The 19,479-nt window shown below is 40.9% G+C and overlaps 3 protein-coding genes across 4 annotated transcripts; 1 reads left to right on the top strand and 2 right to left on the bottom strand.

The window, feature by feature from the left end:
• Positions 1–2,705: 2,705 nt before the first annotated feature.
• Positions 2,706–9,599, bottom strand: LOC134067920 (F-box only protein 33). The gene is made up of 4 exons (XM_062523410.1): positions 9,075–9,599; positions 8,152–8,262; positions 7,304–7,971; positions 2,706–6,049 (listed from the first exon to the last, which is right to left on the bottom strand). The coding sequence occupies exons 1-4, from the start codon at positions 9,500–9,502 to the stop codon at positions 5,784–5,786; spliced, it is 1,473 nt and encodes a 490-aa protein (XP_062379394.1). The 5' UTR covers positions 9,503–9,599; the 3' UTR covers positions 2,706–5,783.
• Positions 9,600–11,603: 2,004 nt separating this feature from the next.
• On the top strand, positions 11,604–14,504 carry fam177a1 (family with sequence similarity 177 member A1). 2 transcript variants are annotated; one of them, XM_062522805.1, is made up of 5 exons: positions 11,604–11,764; positions 12,312–12,488; positions 12,585–12,651; positions 12,834–12,931; positions 13,310–14,504. In XM_062522805.1, the coding sequence occupies exons 1-5, from the start codon at positions 11,696–11,698 to the stop codon at positions 13,508–13,510; spliced, it is 612 nt and encodes a 203-aa protein (XP_062378789.1). In that variant the 5' UTR covers positions 11,604–11,695; the 3' UTR covers positions 13,511–14,504. The 2 variants fall into 2 exon arrangements, with proteins under 2 accessions (XP_062378789.1, XP_062378790.1); XM_062522806.1 differs by having other exon boundaries at positions 11,643–11,764; positions 12,281–12,488.
• Positions 14,440–19,471, bottom strand: ppp2r3c (protein phosphatase 2, regulatory subunit B'', gamma). The gene is made up of 13 exons (XM_062522803.1): positions 19,349–19,471; positions 18,873–18,997; positions 18,670–18,774; positions 18,326–18,438; positions 17,845–17,942; positions 17,274–17,344; positions 16,878–17,010; positions 16,462–16,517; positions 16,247–16,322; positions 15,895–16,031; positions 15,201–15,338; positions 15,040–15,099; positions 14,440–14,849 (listed from the first exon to the last, which is right to left on the bottom strand). The coding sequence occupies exons 1-13, from the start codon at positions 19,413–19,415 to the stop codon at positions 14,658–14,660; spliced, it is 1,371 nt and encodes a 456-aa protein (XP_062378787.1). The 5' UTR covers positions 19,416–19,471; the 3' UTR covers positions 14,440–14,657.
• Positions 19,472–19,479: the final 8 nt, after the last annotated feature.

A 19,479-nucleotide genomic window follows, 5' to 3' on the forward strand; every position in this document is an offset into this window, starting at 1 on the left:
CCTAAAAGCTACAAACAAGGCTGGTTTGTCATTACATACGTGGATATCCATGTTAAAAATGTTTGTTTTTAATCTACAACTTCAATGGCTACCTTGACTTAAGGCAAAATATTACCAATAAACAGTTTCAACTATAGTTTACAGAGCTACACCTTGATGTAGGCAAGTTAAATTTTTGTTTTATTTAATTTGATTATCTTAGCTTCTCTGCTCTGGAGATAAAATGCAAGACTCAAACGGCAAGGTTAAATGCCTCTATTGCTGTAAAACAAATATCTATACAAGACATGACTGACCAACAATACTTTGAAAGAACAACAAGACAACAACAGGAATATTTTTAATGCTTTTATTTCACTGATTAAAAGAAAATGGATTCATTCAACATTGATTCAAAAATCAACATTCGGCTGGTTTACCCAATATGTGTCAGGTTTTTATATATCATAGGTTTTTCTCCTTTGTTACTGTGGAACATAAGATCACTTCTCCAATCAATGAAATTTCTCCACATCTGGCATTTTCACACCTGTGCCGGTGAATTGTGTTTTTCCCCATTTGCAGATGTACATATAAAATCCAATGCTATGTGCTCACTGGAGACAAAAAAGACAGTACACACCTGCCCTATAATATTAAACATTTAAGATGGTAAAACCATTTTTGCAAAACAACGCTTATAAACTTTTGTCATGTTCATAAATAGAACCCGGACAGATGTAGCATAGAGGTGTGGATGTATATAAACATACATTGATCTATATATATATTCATATACACATACACACCTTCTTATGCACTGTAAAGTTTCCTTACGTTTTTTTTTTTTTCTCCAAACTTCCTCAACCCCGAAAAGTTTATAAGGTAGCAGCCAGGTCTCAGCACTGCTAGTGCACACCCACAGTTGGCCACTGCTTTATTGCAAACTGTCCTGATTTTAAACAAATGCACAACATTCGTACCTCTTAGAACTGGGGCCGGCTGGCCGGTCTCATGGAGACCATGTCTGTACCCACGGTCGCCCTTTGAAACGGAGTTGGCTTCCGAAGAATCAAGATCTTAAAATAATAATAATAATAATAGCAATAATAATAAGGCCAAGTATCACTGCAGTAAGTTACTTCCATTTATGAGTGACAGTAAAAAGGAAAAAAAAAAAAAGAAATCAAGAAAAAAAAAATAGATTTAAGAGCCACTGAATTATATGCATTCCACTTGCATAGTTATTGACTTTGCTGTACATGCAAGCCAGCCTGCTGGAGAGGAGATTGTGGCTTGGTGCAAGCTTAATGTCTGGGACCAACAGTGGTGCTGTCTAAAGGTGACTCAAGGGTTAACTGGTTGTCGAAAAATCAACCGAGAAGACAAGACTCTATACGGTCACCTCCACTGCGACGCATGGTCACAACTTTGACCAAAAAGCTTATTTCACTTCTGTGTTTAACTCTCCACTCACTTCTTAAGGCTGGCATGAGGTTATTTCATAACAGTAAGGTAGCTATTGGAGCTCGATCGAGCTTTTACAGGCAACAGTTTTTGAGTTGGCTCTCAAAGATGGCTTCCGAGCAGCCCACTGTATGTTTTTTTTTTACAGCTTTCTCCTTTGTGACAAGAGATAAAGTGAGAGAGAGATTTGGATTGTAAATGCATACAAACATCTTCTACTAAAAATAAATCTGAAAAAAAAAAGAAAAAAAGAAATACCTCTAGAAAATAACGCAGGGATCCAATGGAGTTGTAACAATCAACTGGTCCAATAATCTTTCCCGCATAACGAGCAATCCCGCTTAAAATGCCCTCGGCACATGGTGACAGGCAATAAGGGATCAATACAACAAACCAGGTCTCAGTGACTTGATACTCCAATGGTTTCATCGTAACAGACCAGTCATTTATCTTTAGTAATGGATCCCATTGCAATCCCACCCCAACCCACCCGAAAAAAAAAAGAAAAAAAAGAAACAAAAAGAAAAAAAAGAATAAAATAGTAAAAAAAATAAGTCATTTCATGCAGACATTTGGCCATGTTTTTGTTTGTTTTTAAACTCCCCAGTGGAATGTTCCTCACACGTCTCATAGCAGCTTGTAGGTCTGATAGAACCAACCCTTGATTTGAAATTCATCAATAAGTTCTTTTTTTTATCTTAAGTTACATTCACTCTTCACAGTGAAACAGGTGCATTGTTAAGAGATCTACTTGTTGTTGACCCAAAGGCCGCAGCACAGCTGCGACAACCAACACGTGGCCCAACTTTTGCTCCTCACTTCAGCACGTTATCAAACTCTAAAAGTAGATGTGGTATAAGTAGTAGTATAGTAGTATGTCTCGGCCCAGAGAAGCTGTTGGCCCCGGCCCCTTTGCCTGCAGGTGGGCACTTCATGTGGGGTTTTTTTTCTATGCATCACCGTTATCTTTGGCAGCGGACGCAGACATGCTGACAGAATATTTCATTAAATCCAGTGACTCTGAGAAGCGGTTTGTTTTTTTGTAGTTTTCGTATGATTTTTTTTGTTTGTTCTCGTAACTTTTTCCTCTCTCATAGTTCGAGGCCTGAGCTTTTGAAAACCTCCCCTCCGCTCCTCTACTTGCCGGACAGTTACCCTGAGAAAGACTGATTCCTGTTCACTGCTGAGAAAGTGGTACGCCTTGTATTTCTTTTTGTTAGATACCGAGTTGCACACGCGCATACACTCGCACAAACACACACTCACCACTTAGCTGATGTATGCACTTTTTGAATAATTTTACAATAAAACAAACACACACGCACACACACGCAAATGCACACCAAGAAGAAATCTTCACAAAAAAGCGGAAAATAAAGAAGAAAAAAAAATCCTTGATGCTTTTACCTTTGTAACTCTGGACCAATGCTTGTTCTAGACTTAAGCTCCACTAACAAACCTTTGAGAACACGAGAGGTTGAAATGAAAGCTATTCTGGGTTTTAGGCACAGGATGGAGTAGCAGTTTATGCATTAGCAGTTCACATATTGTAACAAGCGACAGACAGTCTCATCCCTCATCCTTCAGTCTATAGCCACTCTTCATCAGCAATGACCAAAATATAATATTCTGATCAAAATATAGAACAATCTCAATGAAAGGTCCTTTTTTTGGTGTAGTACTAAAATAGAAACAGGGCTTTCTAATGAACTCACTGCAATTTCTCTCTTTGCATACATTTCCCCTCTTAACCTGCATCTTTTCTGGAATTCACAAGAAGAACATAAATGCAAGTTTGTCAACAGGAATATTTGCACTTGGCCTTCAACATGGGTGCCACAGGTGAGGGAAAACCTCACTGGATGACTGCAGTGGTCATTTCGCAGCTAGACTTCCACTAACCGCATTCTCACGCCACTAGTTCTTGGGAAGACACACCTCTCTTTCCCGCTCACCTCACACACCTGCATACAAGTTTTATACCTTCCTTCCTTACAGGAAGTACTCACTTTGGTAAATTCCGAACATCTTTCACACCTGATCTTCAAGCGCAGGAGTGTTGAGGCAGCATCGGCTCCTCTGGCTTTGGCCACCATCATCTTGAGGGTGATGCCGCCTCTAAAAGAAAACAGGCCATTGACCTAAAGGCATCCCCTTGAAAACAAACACTGCCATGTGCCCAAGTGGATTTGCTCTGACAGGGGCTGGAGATATGCAATCATCAAGGGATTGGAGGGATGATTGACGGTGTTGAGGGGGTAACGGAGCCTCTAGCAAGAGCAAGAGGCTTTTTCTCACTTCTTTTTAAAATAAAGGCTTGAGCTTCACATTCACGTTCTAACACTAGGCAAGCGACCGCCACTATGTCCCACAACTATGAACTTCTCGTTTTTTTTAAAAAGAGCAAACACGTGCAAGAGAGACAGCACAACTCAGGTATAAGCACTGAGCACATACAACACTGAAGATGACAACTTTGTAAAAAAAAAAAAAAACAAGAAGTAGTAAACCGAGAAACCATGAGGGAAAGAGACGTTTTTTTCTCTTAAAAGAAAAACAAACATCCCCCTGAAGAGCACTCTTTTTGAAGAGCTTCCGTATTTTTCCCCTCTATCCTTCGCCATGCTACCACCTCAAAATTCCTCGACACGTTTTGTGTTTCGGATGTCTAAACCAACCGCGCTCCCTCAACACAACCAGCTTTCACAAAAGCCATTACAGGAAAACAAAAAGTACCGCAGTGCAGGAATCCTGAGATATGGAACAAGCGAACACACTTAACGCCTCTAGCCATCACTCGCATACACACAAGCACAACACACAGATGTAACATAGACCTGGATTCAACCCAGCACATGCACGATTTTGCCCTCAGCGACGACCAAGACAGGATTACTCTATTAACATGCGTCTACACAGCAGTGCAACACACTCATGTCTACCCTACGACTGGTCTGTGGAGAGAGAAATGGGCAAAAAGTGACGTTTTGAATTGATTGAATCCAAGAAAGTTTTGATAATGAAAACAACAGGGGAGTTTCCAAGGCAACTGTGACTTTAAAAAGAACAGATAAAACTGACAAGAGTAGCTGATTGTTTCATTCATCTTCATCATCTAGATCTTTGTCATCGTCCTGTTTGTGCCTACCTGAGACGGACAGAGGATTTATTCCTTTCTTTTGTTGTTTGAGAGCGAGAAACCTGCAGCTAGTTCTCTGCTAACACTTAGCCCCCATAGGTAAAGTGCTGGGAAGGGCTTGCAGTGCGCAGGAGTTTGAAACCCTCCACTATCGTGTACGTATGTTTGTGTGTGTATGTGTTGTTTTTCTCTTCCACCAGCAGACCTGTTTATCTACTGAATTTCCAGGTTGAGGAAAAACCAGCAGGATCTTAAGTCCCGAATGTAGCCAACAATGACAACAACTATTACTACTACAACAATAACATGTCAGCATCAGCATCATCATCATCATCAACAACATCACTTCTGAAAGAAAAAGAGGAAGAAGAAACACTTACAAAAAAAGACTGATGAACAGAGAGGAAGGCTGCAAGGAGCTTTGCAACTGTTCATCGGTACTGACCCTTGGCCCGGAAGACTAATCTCCCTTCGAAATAAATCAAGGAGGGGGGTGTAAATAAGATCACAGGATCTTGTCCTCGCAAAATGAGCCAAGATAAATTAAAAAGTGATGGTTCTGTTCTGTCTATACGGTAACACCAATCTCCGACAAAAACGAAATGAAAAGAAAAAGTCAGACAGGCGTCTAAAGCAAGAAAAGAGAAAATAAAATAATACAAAACAAAAACAACTCACGGTACAATGAACTCCTAATCTAAGTGTATCCAAAAAAGAAAGGAAAAAAAAAAAAAACACGCACACACACACGCACACACAACATTGAGCCCCTCATCACCTTTCACTCAATTAGCTACTAAATCGATACCCAACTATACTCTCCTATTAATGAGCAGGATATACAGAGAGATATTAATATAGTGCTAATACTGAATAAACACAGCACATATAAAGGATTATTTGTCACACTATAGGAGAGAGAGAAGGGGAAAAAAAATCATAATCGTAAAATGAGAAGAAACCCGCAAGTAAAACGAAGGAGAGGGAAAAAAAATACATCAACGAAAACAGGACAGAATAAGGGTGAAAGGTCTACCTTCAAGTACAAGGGGAGGGAGTTGGGGTAGGGTGTAACTGGGCATTGTGTGGGAGAAGGAGAACTTGAGAAGAAGGAGGAAAGTGGGAGAGAGAAAAATGGGAAGAGGCAAGACTTGCAGGTGAACGAGCGCACATGCGTTGGCGACGGGCGGGGGGGCGTTCAGATGCCCTCGCTGAAGCGCTGCATCTCGCGGTGGAAGTGCTGGGTGGGCTCGCTGAGGACCACGCTGGTGTCCAGGGAAGGGTGCCACACGCGTCCCAGGCCCAGGGAGACCTCCTTCACCAGGTTGTGGACGGGGTCGCCCTCGATGAACACCGACTGGTCCGGGTCGAAGTCGATGCTCTCCTCGGAAACAGCGAGCACCTTCAAGTTGGAGCCGCGCAAGCGCGAGATGGCAACCAGGTTGTGGGACCACACCGTGTAGCCTAGAGATAGAGAGAGAGAGAGAGAGAGAGAGAGAGAGAGAGAGAGAGAGAGAGAGAGAGAGAGAGAGAGAGAGAGAGAGAGAGAGAGAGAGAGAGAGAGATAGCAAGAGAGAGAGAGAGAGATACAAGAGAGAAAGAAAGATAGCAAGTGAGTGAGCTATAGTGATTTAATGACACATGAATGAGGTCATTAAGAGAATGGCAGTTGATACGTTAGAGGGAACATACATACAAGGAACACATTTGTTTGTGTTGATAACGCATTTCCAAGACGTTGCTCTATTAGCCTTCCCCTACTTATCAGAACCTTGTCCAAACTAGGCCAGATTAGGGGTATTCCTAGTAGTTTGTAAGCGGTAAACAACCAAATAGAAGATCTCTATGGTTTTATTCTACTGGTAAAACAAGACCTTACAGCTCCTTTTTATTAGAAGGCTTACCACTAACCAAGTTAACTTGCCCAAGTTTGGCACAAAACCACGTACTTGGAATGCTCCCTAGCCCAAAATATACACACACAAAAAAACAAGCAAGAAAACGTCCAAAGTAACAGCCATGTGTGTTTCATGGCCAGTACCTCGGACTTATGCTCGCTGGAAAACAAACAAATCTGATAATCAAAACAGCAGCTTGAAAGCTCCATTGCGTTCTTTGGAGGAACAAAACGGGGCTGGTTTCTAAAGCAGCTAGTCTGACCTTCGGTGTTTGTTTATGGGAAGTCAAAGCATGAAAACAGTTCCCTGCCGATACCCTCAAACAAAAGCTCATACCTAGAACTATATATTGGCACACAAGGTCTAATAAAGATGTATATGACCTTGTGTTTGGAGATCAATCTAGTGGACTCAACTGCCACCATTTCAGCTTGCTCAATCATGAGCAAGAGGCCAAGGATCAAAATAAAGAAGGGACATCCTGGGAGAAAGTATTGAACTTGTGACAGCTTAACACTGAAGCTAATGACACACATTTACAGTAAATGAGAGTGATGACAGGTGGATCAACAAGAACAATACTCTTCAGCAGGCACCATCAGACCAGCGTGACTAGAATGCTATAGCCTACTCCTATACACAGCATTGAAAGAATATCTGGGTCCATCAATTACATGATCGAATCAGGGATTGAATGTCACATTTTAGAATCTTTCATTGCTGATGAATTCATATCTTTCGTTAGAATGTTCAAAACTGCCTCGCTCATGACTTTAAAAACAATGAATGAAGAGATGAAAAAGCAATGAGCTCATCTCACCGTGGATGATAAGCACAGCCAGGTGGACACAGCGCCAGGCCAGGAGCACCAGCGGGTCCTCGTTGCGGTTGACGCTGAGGTCGGGGAAGCCGGCGTCGTCGCGCATCAGCACGAAGTGGCTGAGCGTCTTGTGGTACTGCTGCGAGATGAGCTCCACGGCGCCGTCCGTCACGGGCGCGCTGTAGCTGTCCAGGTGGATGCGCTCCAGAGGCATGCTGGGCTTGAGCACGCGCAGCAGATCCTGGCTGCCCACGTCCAGCGCCATCAGGTAGACGCGCAGGTTGCTGCTGCGTCGCACCAGCGCCTTCCAGTCGTCCTCGCCGGCCGTGCCGTTCAGCGGCTTGGCCTCCAGGGCGGCGCCGTTGAGCAGGAGCGAGAGGCGGTGCAGCGGGGCGCGATCCTGGCCCGCCAGCAGGCAGCACATGGCGGAGGAGAAGTCGCAGAAGTCGAGGGCCAGCGAGCGCAGGTTGACGAGACGCTCCAGCTCCACGGGGACCAGGAGGCTAGGAAGCTGGTTGTCCAGCAGGCTGAGGTGCCCCAGGGATGTGGCACTGGGGTTGGAGAGTGAGGCCAAGGAGCAGGGAGTCACCACGCCCAGCATGAAGGCGGAGGAGAGCCACTTCATTTGCCTACTGTTGGACAGGATCTCCTCAAAGAGCAGCTGGATCCTTAAACACAGAAGTGAGCAGAGAAACAATTAGAAAGGAGGGTTGATTGGGGGGGGGGGGGGGGGGGGGGGTAGAAAACACAGACTACCACTAACAATAAACAATAGGGTAATGGCTGAGAGTAAAGGATAACAACACCACATATAGATTGTTAACAGCATACGATTATGATGTACTTACTCTTTGATTTTTTTGCTTCCCTGGTCAACATGGTGGAGATAGGAGCTGTCAAATATACCCTCATCCTGGAGAATGCAGGTATCGCCATAGAGACTCAACCTTTGGAGATATCTTGAGAGAAATAGAAGAAACACATATTTCGAATTAATAACTGAACTGAAGCGGCCAGAAAATAGATAGGTGAATTGGTATGACTATTCTTGACTATCTAATGCCTTGACCTAAGTTAATGGTCAAATATATTTTTTAAATCTCATACTGAGCCTCTTTTAGAGAATATAATGGAAGTTTATCTCCAAACATGCACTGTTGCATAAACGTGGAACTTCCTTCACACTTCTCAGAGAGACATGCCTAGAAATATCACTATAATACCATATGGTTGTGACAAGGGAACTTTCAGGAAAACAATGAAAAATGAAAGACCGCAGAATAATACCGATTCTCTTTACTATACAGACTGGGCTTCCCATCAACACAAAGGGAACCGTTATGTGAGATTCTACCTGGGGGAAAGGGCTTCTAGCCCCAACAAGATTTTCCCTTGGCTGTCGTGTGTTCTGGAAGTCTGCGCATTTTCAAAGAGGAATGGCATTCATTGTGAAAATGCCATTCCATTGCAAATGGAAAACAATGTAATTTGCCAACAATACAGTTTATGGTAATGAAAACGCACACTTATCTATGTCCTTGTAATGTAAACTACGCGGCGTCACTGAGATCTGTAGCTATCAGACATAGCTTGGTTAGGTTACGTAATGACATGGGTTTGTTTATAGCTAGCTAGCTTGCTGATTTAGCTTCCTGGCTAACTAGCTGGTAGCAAGCAGGCTATGGTAGCACTGAGAAAATGGCGTTTCTCAACTGACAGGGTATTCCTAATATAAAGTAAATTGGCGTAATAACATGGAGACATGTATTACCTGTTGTTTCGAAGACTGCGAAGTACACATAGCACCTGGTCCAAATAGGTGATCATAGCATCTTTCCAGCGGTCAGAAAACTGTGGGTCACTCTCCACAGGTTCCATTCTGCCCTCCATTGCTTGCAATGGGCTTAGGTACCCATCCACTGGTGCGAACTCCAGCTGCAGCTCACGTACAAAGGAACCAAACTTGCGCATGAGGAATTCTAATCTTGGGGTCTCCTCTGATCCAGAGCCACCTCCATTCGTCCCTCCACCGACACGCAACTTCAGCTCTGTCCACAACGCTGGGTAAAACAGACACTCCCTCCAGCGAGAACATACGGCCGAGGCCCGAAGCTTGTCTCGATCTGACAAAAAGGAAAATATGTGAACAATAAGCTCACTGGGTAAAGCCAAGGCTCCGACACCCCCGCACAGAGCCATGGCTGTTGGCTTCAAGACTGCAACAACTCAGAATAGGGTAAAATATAACCGTTGCACTGTAAGCTACGAGACTTCACGACGGGCCAAATGCTGCAGATCTCTCGCCCTACTGGTCGTGTATGGAGAAAACAAACATCGTTCAGTAGCTTTGCTTTCAATACTATTGGACTATTCCATTACCTCTATAGATGGGTGATGAACACGAAGATCTAAATCAGTGGGATTAAGACACAAAGAAATCATTATGGCTTTGTTTTTCGTTGTCGAGAGATTAGTGTAGGGCTGTTTAAGTATTTACCACTCTCATAATGTTTTATGTATGTCCAATCTTTTTTGGGATATTCATGTAATGGTTTATTCCATAGCGCTCTTATTTTTGCCATACCATTTAAAACCTCTAGGGGTAGTACTTGCAACGTGCAATTCCCTGTTAATCGAGGCATGTATTTGTTTTAGCATTGTTGTCCTTTGTTCTCTCTTAAACTTCAGTGATTTGTACTATATTTGATGAATATGCACGTTTAATGTACATAGATTGGTGTCCAGTGAAATGGACAGTGCTTAGTTTTCCCAACCATTCGTTTCATTTAGGGGGCGTGGCACCATCACAAAGCTGGATACCTCTTTTTTTCATAGCAAGCTTACCTTTCAGTGTAAGGCTCCAATGTCAAGTGTGCAATCTCACAAATAATCATATACATTCTTGTTATTGTGCATAATTGTTGTTCATTCTCTTCATGTAGTGATAAATTATTTTTATAGTCTAGTCGTAATTTCTTGAACCCAGAAATGTTGAGTACCCTAAAGTTTTATTGCAGAAATGTCATCTATAGGCCTAATAGATGGAATTTAACTTGGTTGCCTAAAGTTGCACTTTGGGCAATTTGCATAATTAGCATAAATATATAGGCAATTAAGGTGAATAGGGTGCAGGTGAATAGGGTAAAAATTTTAAATAATAGATATCACTATGAAACTTTCTTAGTTGGTTACTTGTGCTAAGATGAGAAAATAATGTATTGCATGTTTTTTATATTTTAATGCAAATGAGGCCATGTCTCATTAAACATGCGCTTATTTGCATACTGACAAAATCAGATTGTTTAATAATAAAGTCATGCTCAAAATATTTTTTTCCAAGGGTAACATGTGTATTTGGGGTCTGAGTTGGTGAAAACCTTTAAGGAACCTGTCAGGAGGCAGTGTTGACCTATGGACAGACAGATTAAGAAATTAGGTGCTCCATGCAAAATAACTATAACAGCATGCACACACACGCAAACCTACAAGAACTGTACAGTACATAATATGCAAAATAACTATATCCAGCATGCACATGTACACAAATACACATTAACTATACAAGAACTATACAACATATAAAATAACTATGACATTTTAAAGGCACAGGAGCAAGATGTTTTTGTACGGTCACAATTATGACAATTGGGATTAAATGGGTCAATGGGTTAACACTGCCTCCTTACCAGGTTCCTTTAAAGGTTTTCACCAACTCAGCCCTACAAGTATACATGTTTACTTTGGAAAAAAGAAACATTTTGAGCCTGGCCTCATCACACTATCTGATTTTGTGCGTATGCAAATTAGAGCCTTTTTTATGAGATATGGCCTAATTTGCATATGTAAACATTAAAATATAAAAAACATGCAATACATTTTTTTCTCATCTTAACACAAGTAATCAACTGAGAAAGTTTCATAGTGATATCTATTATTTATTTTGTTTACCCTATTCACCTGCACCCTATTCACCTTAATTGGCTATATATTTATGCTAATTATGCAAATTGCCCAAAGTGCAACTTTAGGCAACCAAGTTGAATTTCATCCACTAGGCCTATAGATTACATTTATGCAATAAAACTTTAGGGTACTCAACATTTCTGGGTTTACTATTGGGCCTATGGGGATTACGACTAGACTATTAGTGTAATGCATGTTTCAATGTGTTTAGGTCAACACAGCTGGTTGACATTAGTTATTCAAATTGCAATCAAATAATATTTTGTTAACCATTAAATGAGTGTACTGTGGAAATCTGAGCCAGAACGACTTTACGACATGTCATCTGCCACAGACGTCACTTCCAACACAACTACCTTGCACCTCCCCCGGCTTTCTGAAGTTAGCAAACCTAGCTAACCAGTGGTGGTGGTAGACGAGGAAGTGGAGATGGCCGAATTGTCACTTTATCTCACAAACGTTAACATATCTGTGGGGCAAACTATGGACAAAGAGAAGGTATTTCATATTTTCAAATCTAACACGTATATAAGTTGTTAAAGTGAACTATTGTGATGTTTGGCTGTAGCTAGCTACCATTCATATTAGCTATCGTGTTTCGGCCATAGACAGTAAAGGTTTCGGCTAACGTTAGCTTGGAAACAATAACCTAACAACCTGTGTAGCTGCTACAGCCTAAGATCATGTTGGTACAGTGGTGCGTGTCTGTGTGTCGTGGCTATCGCTTGTGATGTTTTGTCGTGCTGTTTCATTCAGAAATTTACTTTTCAATGTAGCATAGCTACATTATTAGTGAGACCGTTAGCTGATGTGCATTGTATTGCTGGTAACGTTGTAGCGCCAGCAGGCAACTCGTCACAAGATGACAACCTGTTGGTCTCTTAACTTTTCCGTGGGACCATATGATGTTGTTAGTAACTATTATATCCATGAAAGGTTATTAAGAGAGCACGGAAATAAGTATATTTAACCTACTTGTGTTATTCGGAATGAAAAGATAACCTTCATCGACAGGTTGTTGCTGAAGGTGTTTGTTTTTGTTTAGACTGCCAGTGTGGGGAAGGATTTTGAGAATGTAGAGCTTGGTGATTTGGGCCTGAAAAAGCAAAAGGTTCCACGAAGAACCATATACTTTGCCAGTGGGGAGACTATGGAGGAATACAGTACAGATGAAGAAGAGGAAGAGCCTGAGAAGAAGGAAGCATTGACCACAACCGATCCCGTAAGTTACGCTTGTTATTGCTGCAGCCACACTGTATTGTGAGGAAGGGGTGTGGTTATTTTTTTAATGGGAAATGTCCTGTGTTTTCAATTACAGTCAACACTCACATGGGGCCCATATGTGTGGTTCCAAATGTGGAGAATGGCTACCTCAACTGTGTCCGGTAGGCCTGAACTGCAACCCAGTTTATTTGTAACTAATCACAGTGGAGTTCATTTGTTGCATTACTCTATCTATAACATACTGCCCTTCCCTATCCTTCCTTTTTGAACATCATAATGTTGCTTATGAAATATCTAGTCTTTGATGCCTGACAGTTTTGTTCCTCGTATTTGTGTGTCACAGTGTGTGATTATCTTGGTGAGAGACTGGCTGGACTCTTGGGTATAACATCACCGAAGTATCAGTATGCCATTGATGAGTACTACAGAATGAGGAAGGAGGTGAGCAGTAACTAGTATAGTGAATGTGAGCGTATTAGATATTGGGAAACACACCTATTTATTTATTTTCCCCATGGCCAAGTTTAAGTCACAAAACATGAGATAACCAGTTTATACCAGATTTAAGTTCATATCTAGATTTCAGTTGGTACTATGGCCAAGAGGAAAAGTATACATTTATGCCCCATGTCTGTTCCCTCAAGTTTGCATGGGCACCTGTCATAATATTCCGAATCTTCACTGATCATTTTATCATCCTGTTTATGGTGTATGTGTACTGTATGTTGTGTGTGATGTAAGCTACGGGGACCTTGAATTTCCCCTTGGGGATCAATAAAGTATCTATCTATCTATCTATCTATCTATCTATCATCACAGGACGAGGAGGAAGAAGAAGAAAACCGTCTTGCTGAGGAGGCAGAGAGGAACTTCAACAACCAGGGGAACCAGGAGGGTCAGCCGCCCAGGGTGGAACAGCCGGAGACAAGCCCCTCGTTTGTGAACGTCACGTTTGAGCTGGAGCCAGAGCCTCACTCAGCACCTGATGCTGTGCATGTCCCTGCCCCTCTCCCCTCCTAAAGTCTATGATTAAACAGATGTCAGTCTTTTAGTTAAAGATCCTTTTTTGTTTGGTTTCTTTGCCGTTTGTAGATTTGTTAACATTCTGGACGTAAAATGCAGTTTAGTAATGAAAGTGTAGTGCGGAGGTATACTGAAGATTTAGCTTTCTTACCAGGGAAATTATATTTTATGTGCAATGATCAGTACTGTGAAGATATCCCATAATGTCCAGTGCTAGGTGAGCACCAACCTGTAGGTATGTAATGTATTTACTGTCTATTGTTTTTGTTACAAGTTTTCTATGCAACTAATGTAATATATTTTTATGTACGATGCATTGTTGATGCATGGCAAAGGTTATTATAGGTTTGTTTGCAAGTGCTGGCTTTAGGAGATCATTTCAAAAGGTACTTTTTGAAAATTTGGGCTACAATTCATTCGTTTGATTCTCTCAAAATAGGCTGAATTGTTTTTTTGAGTGCAGTATTTGAGCAAACACAACCCCTTACTGTACTATACACTATAAGAATTGCATGGCCAAAAGTGCTGTTTCCTCTCCAAGGGCACGTTCATGATGTTCAATCACACTGACAATGCATTGAGGCCCTTGGAATACTTAACAGAGCAACTCTACCATGTTGCCTTTTCTATGTAGATCAATGTTCATGTGTCAGTTGAATATTTGTCATCGGATGTTCTGAGGTCATATAACCTTATGGAATGCTCATTTCATGGATTACGAAGTATCAGTAGCTAGCCTGTTTGAAGTAGAATGGTTCCTTTCATTTACACGGACAAAATGATAATCTGGATCCTGGCGTGGATTTGGAATGTAAGGATGGATGATGCCTTCAATGTAATCTGTATTGTCCCACATGATTTAGAAATTAAGTTTTCCACATGAAAAGTATCTTGCTTACTGTTGTAGTAATTTCACATATCTGTAATTAAGTAAAAAAGTTACTTTTATTTATGTTAATAAAACATTTTTGTACATTCAATAGAAATACAATGTTCTTTCTTTGCATTCACAACAGGGAAAGCATGTATATACATGTAACAAACCAGAATATGCATTTAATAGGAGTTCCTTGTCTGCCATGGTATATTAGAAACAAGACAATGTCAATTTTATTTGTATGGCTTCGATGTTTTCCCACACTAGTCAAGTGTCATCAATATCGATGTTGTTGCTTTCTCCGTCGTTGGCCACCAAAACCTCCCTGTTCTCATAAGTCCAAAATCCGTTGAGGTCAATGAGAATGCTACTTACAGTATCACCCTGCCCACTGTTGACTAGGTCCTGAAGGGTGATCTTGTATGGATCCTTTGGTTTCACCATGTCAAAGATCTCATCCTGCAGTCACAGAGAGGGTATTGTTTAGAGTCATATGTCACCATCCATCACTCTGATGTCAGCACAAAGATATTTGTACATAGTACATGAAGATATTTCATTCATGAGTACAATCTGTAAGCTTTCGTTTCGGGTGTCATGGGACCATGGAATGTATCCGTGTAGTTAAAAACAAAAACTCAGCATTTACCTTGACATCCTGGAAGGTCACCGCCTCTTGTCCATGTATTTTCATCTGTTCTTGAATAGCCTGAGGACAAAATATACAGCAGAAATGATTTAATCAGACAATATGTCAGCCACTTAACTGAAAAGAGTACAGAATGAAGGTAAAGGGGGGTGTCAGCTTACTCTGAAAAAGTAGTTGAGCGCAAACACATTGAGGTAGCCTTTGTTGTCCATGTCCAGCAACTTGAAAATGTACTGCAGTGCCGCAGGTTCTTTCCGGTTCTCCAGAGCCAACACAAAGTCCAGGTATGTTTTATAATCCTGAGATGAATGAGGTTAGAACAACACAAAAGGTTAATGTTTAATAACTGTTTGGAATTTTTTGCCCTCCAGGAAAGTGCAAATTAAGCAAACATTAACTTCAGAACGTAATTGTTATACAGTTTACATTGTGTTATAAACCAGTCTGTGTGTATGGTAGGGCTGCATGATTTGGGTTAAACATCTAATTCTGATTGTTTTGACAGATATTGCAATTGCGATTTGCAATATGATTTTTGAATGTCTGTGAATTAATTCAGCTCAATATTCCAAATGTCTCTTTAATTTGTGCCACCCCTGATTGGTGATCAGTACCCCAGATCAACTATGAAGCTCACCAATCTGAATTTCTGTGCCCCTTACACACACTATGCACACCCACCAACCTGAAGTGGCATTGTCAAGGAGGACAAAATAAATATAGAAGTTAACTATGCACGATTATTTGTAGATTTTGCGATTAGGTAATTGTGTTGGTTCATAATGGGATTACGATTGCGATAATTGTGGAGCCCTAGTGTATGGAAGTGTGTGTTTTTTGTGGCCGCGCTCTCACCATCTCCCCATCGTAGGTCAGGCATTCTTGATACACACGATCAAGGAAGACACTCGTTAGTGTACCCGTTCCGTAGCGAGAAAGTTCTTCTTTGCTCAGCATGCCGTTGTGGTCTTTATCGAGATTCAGATACTGACCTGAGAATTGAAAAGGCAAGGCATGCCGTTTTCATTTCAACTCTCCACTGACACCCACGCAGAAAACTTAATAGTTGGAAGCTTGTGACAGCCAGTCAGTATGTGTATCTTGGAACAAAATCAGCTCAGGTTTACCCATCCAATAGCAAAATACATGCAAAATGGCAGATTGAGATTAATGACAGTAAACTGGCTCCTTTCTGATTAAAGCTTACCATATACTCTGAGGGCAGATGGTGCAGAAAACCAGTTAGCCTCTTGACTTTCCTTGGACAACTCCTCATCCCTCAGCTGCAATACACGACAAAAATAAAACAACAGTTATGGTAAAAAGATTGTGCACATCCCAACCAAGGTGCAGAACAAAAATGATTTGTGAAAAATAGAAAAAAAGAGTAAATCTGAAGAACCACATGTTTTCATTCAGTACCTCGAGAAGGTCATCCAGGAAGCTACAAGCCAGGATATCCTGTATCTTTATTTTACCTGGCATAAGATGCAGAATTAGATTAGACTGGTTAATATGTACTGAGGGAACTTTAAAAATGAAGTAAAAAGTGGAGTATAGAAAGTGAGCCATCAGAATAAACCCCTCATCATTTTGTTTATTTATGTTTGGTGAATCTCAGCAACTGAATTGAAAAATATCCCTATGCAAACAATTCAATTCAGGCTAGTTTATTTTCTGTCCCGAGAACCAGGAAAGTGATATTCTGAGACGAGAGCGAGAGTGCGAGAGAGAGAGAGAGAGAGAGAGAGAGAGAGAGAGAGAGAGAGAGAGAGAGAGAGAGAGGGGGGGGGGGGGGGGGATTGAGATGCTAATGGCCTTCAAATGAGGGGAAATACCAGTGCGCAGTGGGTCGAGGAAGAAAAAGAACTTTCGAACGGCCGTGCAGACATAAAAGGAGTAGAAAGACTTCTCCAGGCCATCCAGTTGGGGCAGGGTGGGAATCAACTCAAGGATGTAGTTCTCCAGGTCCTTACATGCAACAAACACAAATAAATATACCAAGGAAACAATGCATCAGCACTATCAAAGCACACTGTGTACATCCAACAATTCTGAATGTGGTTCTTGTGGTTGATTTTATGAACTAGAGCACAAAACATATATTCTGTGTTATTATGATATCTATAAAGGCTTTAATAGTCCAGAATGGATCTTCAATTCTTCCACTAGCACATCAACCAGAGAGAGAAGACACGAGATAACAAACAAATGGCCATGTTGATGGTACGTACAGACTCACGCAAGTAGCCCTGCCCAGCCACATCATACAGGCTTAACCCGATCCTTGTCTGATGCAACCAAACTGCAAATGAAAAACAGTTGCTTGAACCATGACTAAACAAACTCAAAATTATTCCGTTAATGATTCAGAAATCATTTAGAAACGTGTTAAAAAACATTTTGTAACTCATTTGACAAATACTAACGCATATTTTAAAGGAACTGTATGCAAGAAATGTATTTCAATTAATCATAAAATGGCCCTGATATGTCATTAGACATTAAGAAATCATGCTCATTTCAAATACTGACAACAGTAGTAGGGTCAGGATATTGTCCTTTAAAAAGTGAAGTTGCAGCCCTCAACTGATGTTGATGTTTACATATTATGTGTTTTGGCCTGATGCGCCACGCTCCACCTATCTACAAATCACAAAGGCAGTGGTGTTTCGGCATCCGGGTTGCCTACTTCGACTGAAGTACCAGATTGCAGTACCGGTTTTGGCCAAAATCCTACATACGGTTCCTTTAAGTATTATTACTAATGTAAATGTGCTACAACAGTATGCCAATATACAGTACCTTTTCTCATGACGTAGTTAAAAAACTGCATAATTGATATCCTTCCATATGGATCATTGTGAAGGAGTTTAGCATACACTCTAGCAGTGAAGAATTGTCTGTATAGAGAAAAGAGAAGCCCATTGATCATGTATAATAGTAATAGTAGCAGAAGTAATACAATCATTGTAATGGGAATTTATTAAGGGATAATTGTGCAGACAAAGCTTTATATGGGTACTTTAATGTTTGAATTGAATTTTTCTATATTGGTTAACATAACATAACTTAACATAACATAACATTGCTGCATGTTGTACCTCCGATAGTGCCATTTTTTTTCTGGGACTTGTAAGTGATCTGTAATTTACCTGTTTCATCCTACCCTAATCCCACCTCAAAATATTTTCAGTTTTGCAACATATCAGACGTATAAATAATATACGAGTGCCACTAGGTTGGAAACAATCACTAATAAATAATTCACTGGGCAAATACTCACTTGCACTTGACTCCAGCCTGCTCTCCAACTTTCAGAAAGCTCTCATAGGTGATCATAGCCTCATCTCCTGTTGCTGGTGGCACCTGGTGTTTGTCCAGTAGAAACCATAGGTTCTGAGGGGAAACAGACTCATGCAATTTCAGTTGTACACAGAGGGGGAAAAGTCTTTATTTTCCATAACATTCATATCTTAGAAATGTATGGTGGTCAAAAATATTATATCACCTCTCAACCTTTCATTTTTATTATTCAAACACCACAATACCCAATTTTCGAGGTCATAAAATAAATACTGCTCCTGGGAATAACAACATTTTTCATGTACTATGAGTTTAGCCACTCACTTGTAACTCTTCATTGTCCAGCAGTTCCCGACTCTTCCTCTGTAGAAAGACTGCCCTGGACTCCTCTCTTAATTTTTGTAACAGTACCTCATCTTCAGCAGGAAGCTACGAGAAACAATGAGTTAAATATTCATACAAAGTTATTTGACGAGACCATTGGACGCCAGAGACATTAAAAGACATGATGTCTCCTTCTTACATACCCTGTAGTAGAAGCGCGGTATAGTCTTATAAGAACTGCTTCGTTCCCCCCCTCCTTTCCAATCGGTGTAGTATTTAGTAAACAGCTCTGTCTCTTCTGCCTTTTTCTCCTCCTCAGTCTTTTCATCTACAAGTTTCAAACACAGGCAATCATGACAATGTTTGCTATGCTGATGACATGCTAGCAAACCTTTAATCACGGCTTTACGGCTATTATGAATCGTTAACTGATACTTTCAGCTTTCAGTCAGTTATATGTAACACCTGACACATTGTGTTGTCACATTGTGTTGACACATTGTGTTGACTCATTTATCCTACGGGAGAAACACCAAGTCATCTGGAAAGTTAAATGCACAAGACCTAGCATTAGCCGATGTTAGTTAGCTAGAAGTTACACAACAAGCTCGTTTAGTTAACTGCAGTGTTTAGAACAAAAAAGGTAACTTCATGATAATGGTCATATTCGTTTTGTTACCTTTCTTTGAATTGGCTAGCCTTTTTCTTAAGAGATCCTTCCAGTGGGAAAGTTTATCATTCGACATGTCTGCATACCGTTAACGTCTGGTGCACTACTAGGGTACACAGTAGTCTAGCTCAGTGACTGGT

Source organism: Sardina pilchardus, chromosome 20 (assembly GCF_963854185.1).
Source record: "Sardina pilchardus chromosome 20, fSarPil1.1, whole genome shotgun sequence".
Classification (NCBI taxonomy): Eukaryota; Metazoa; Chordata; class Actinopteri; order Clupeiformes; family Clupeidae; genus Sardina; species Sardina pilchardus.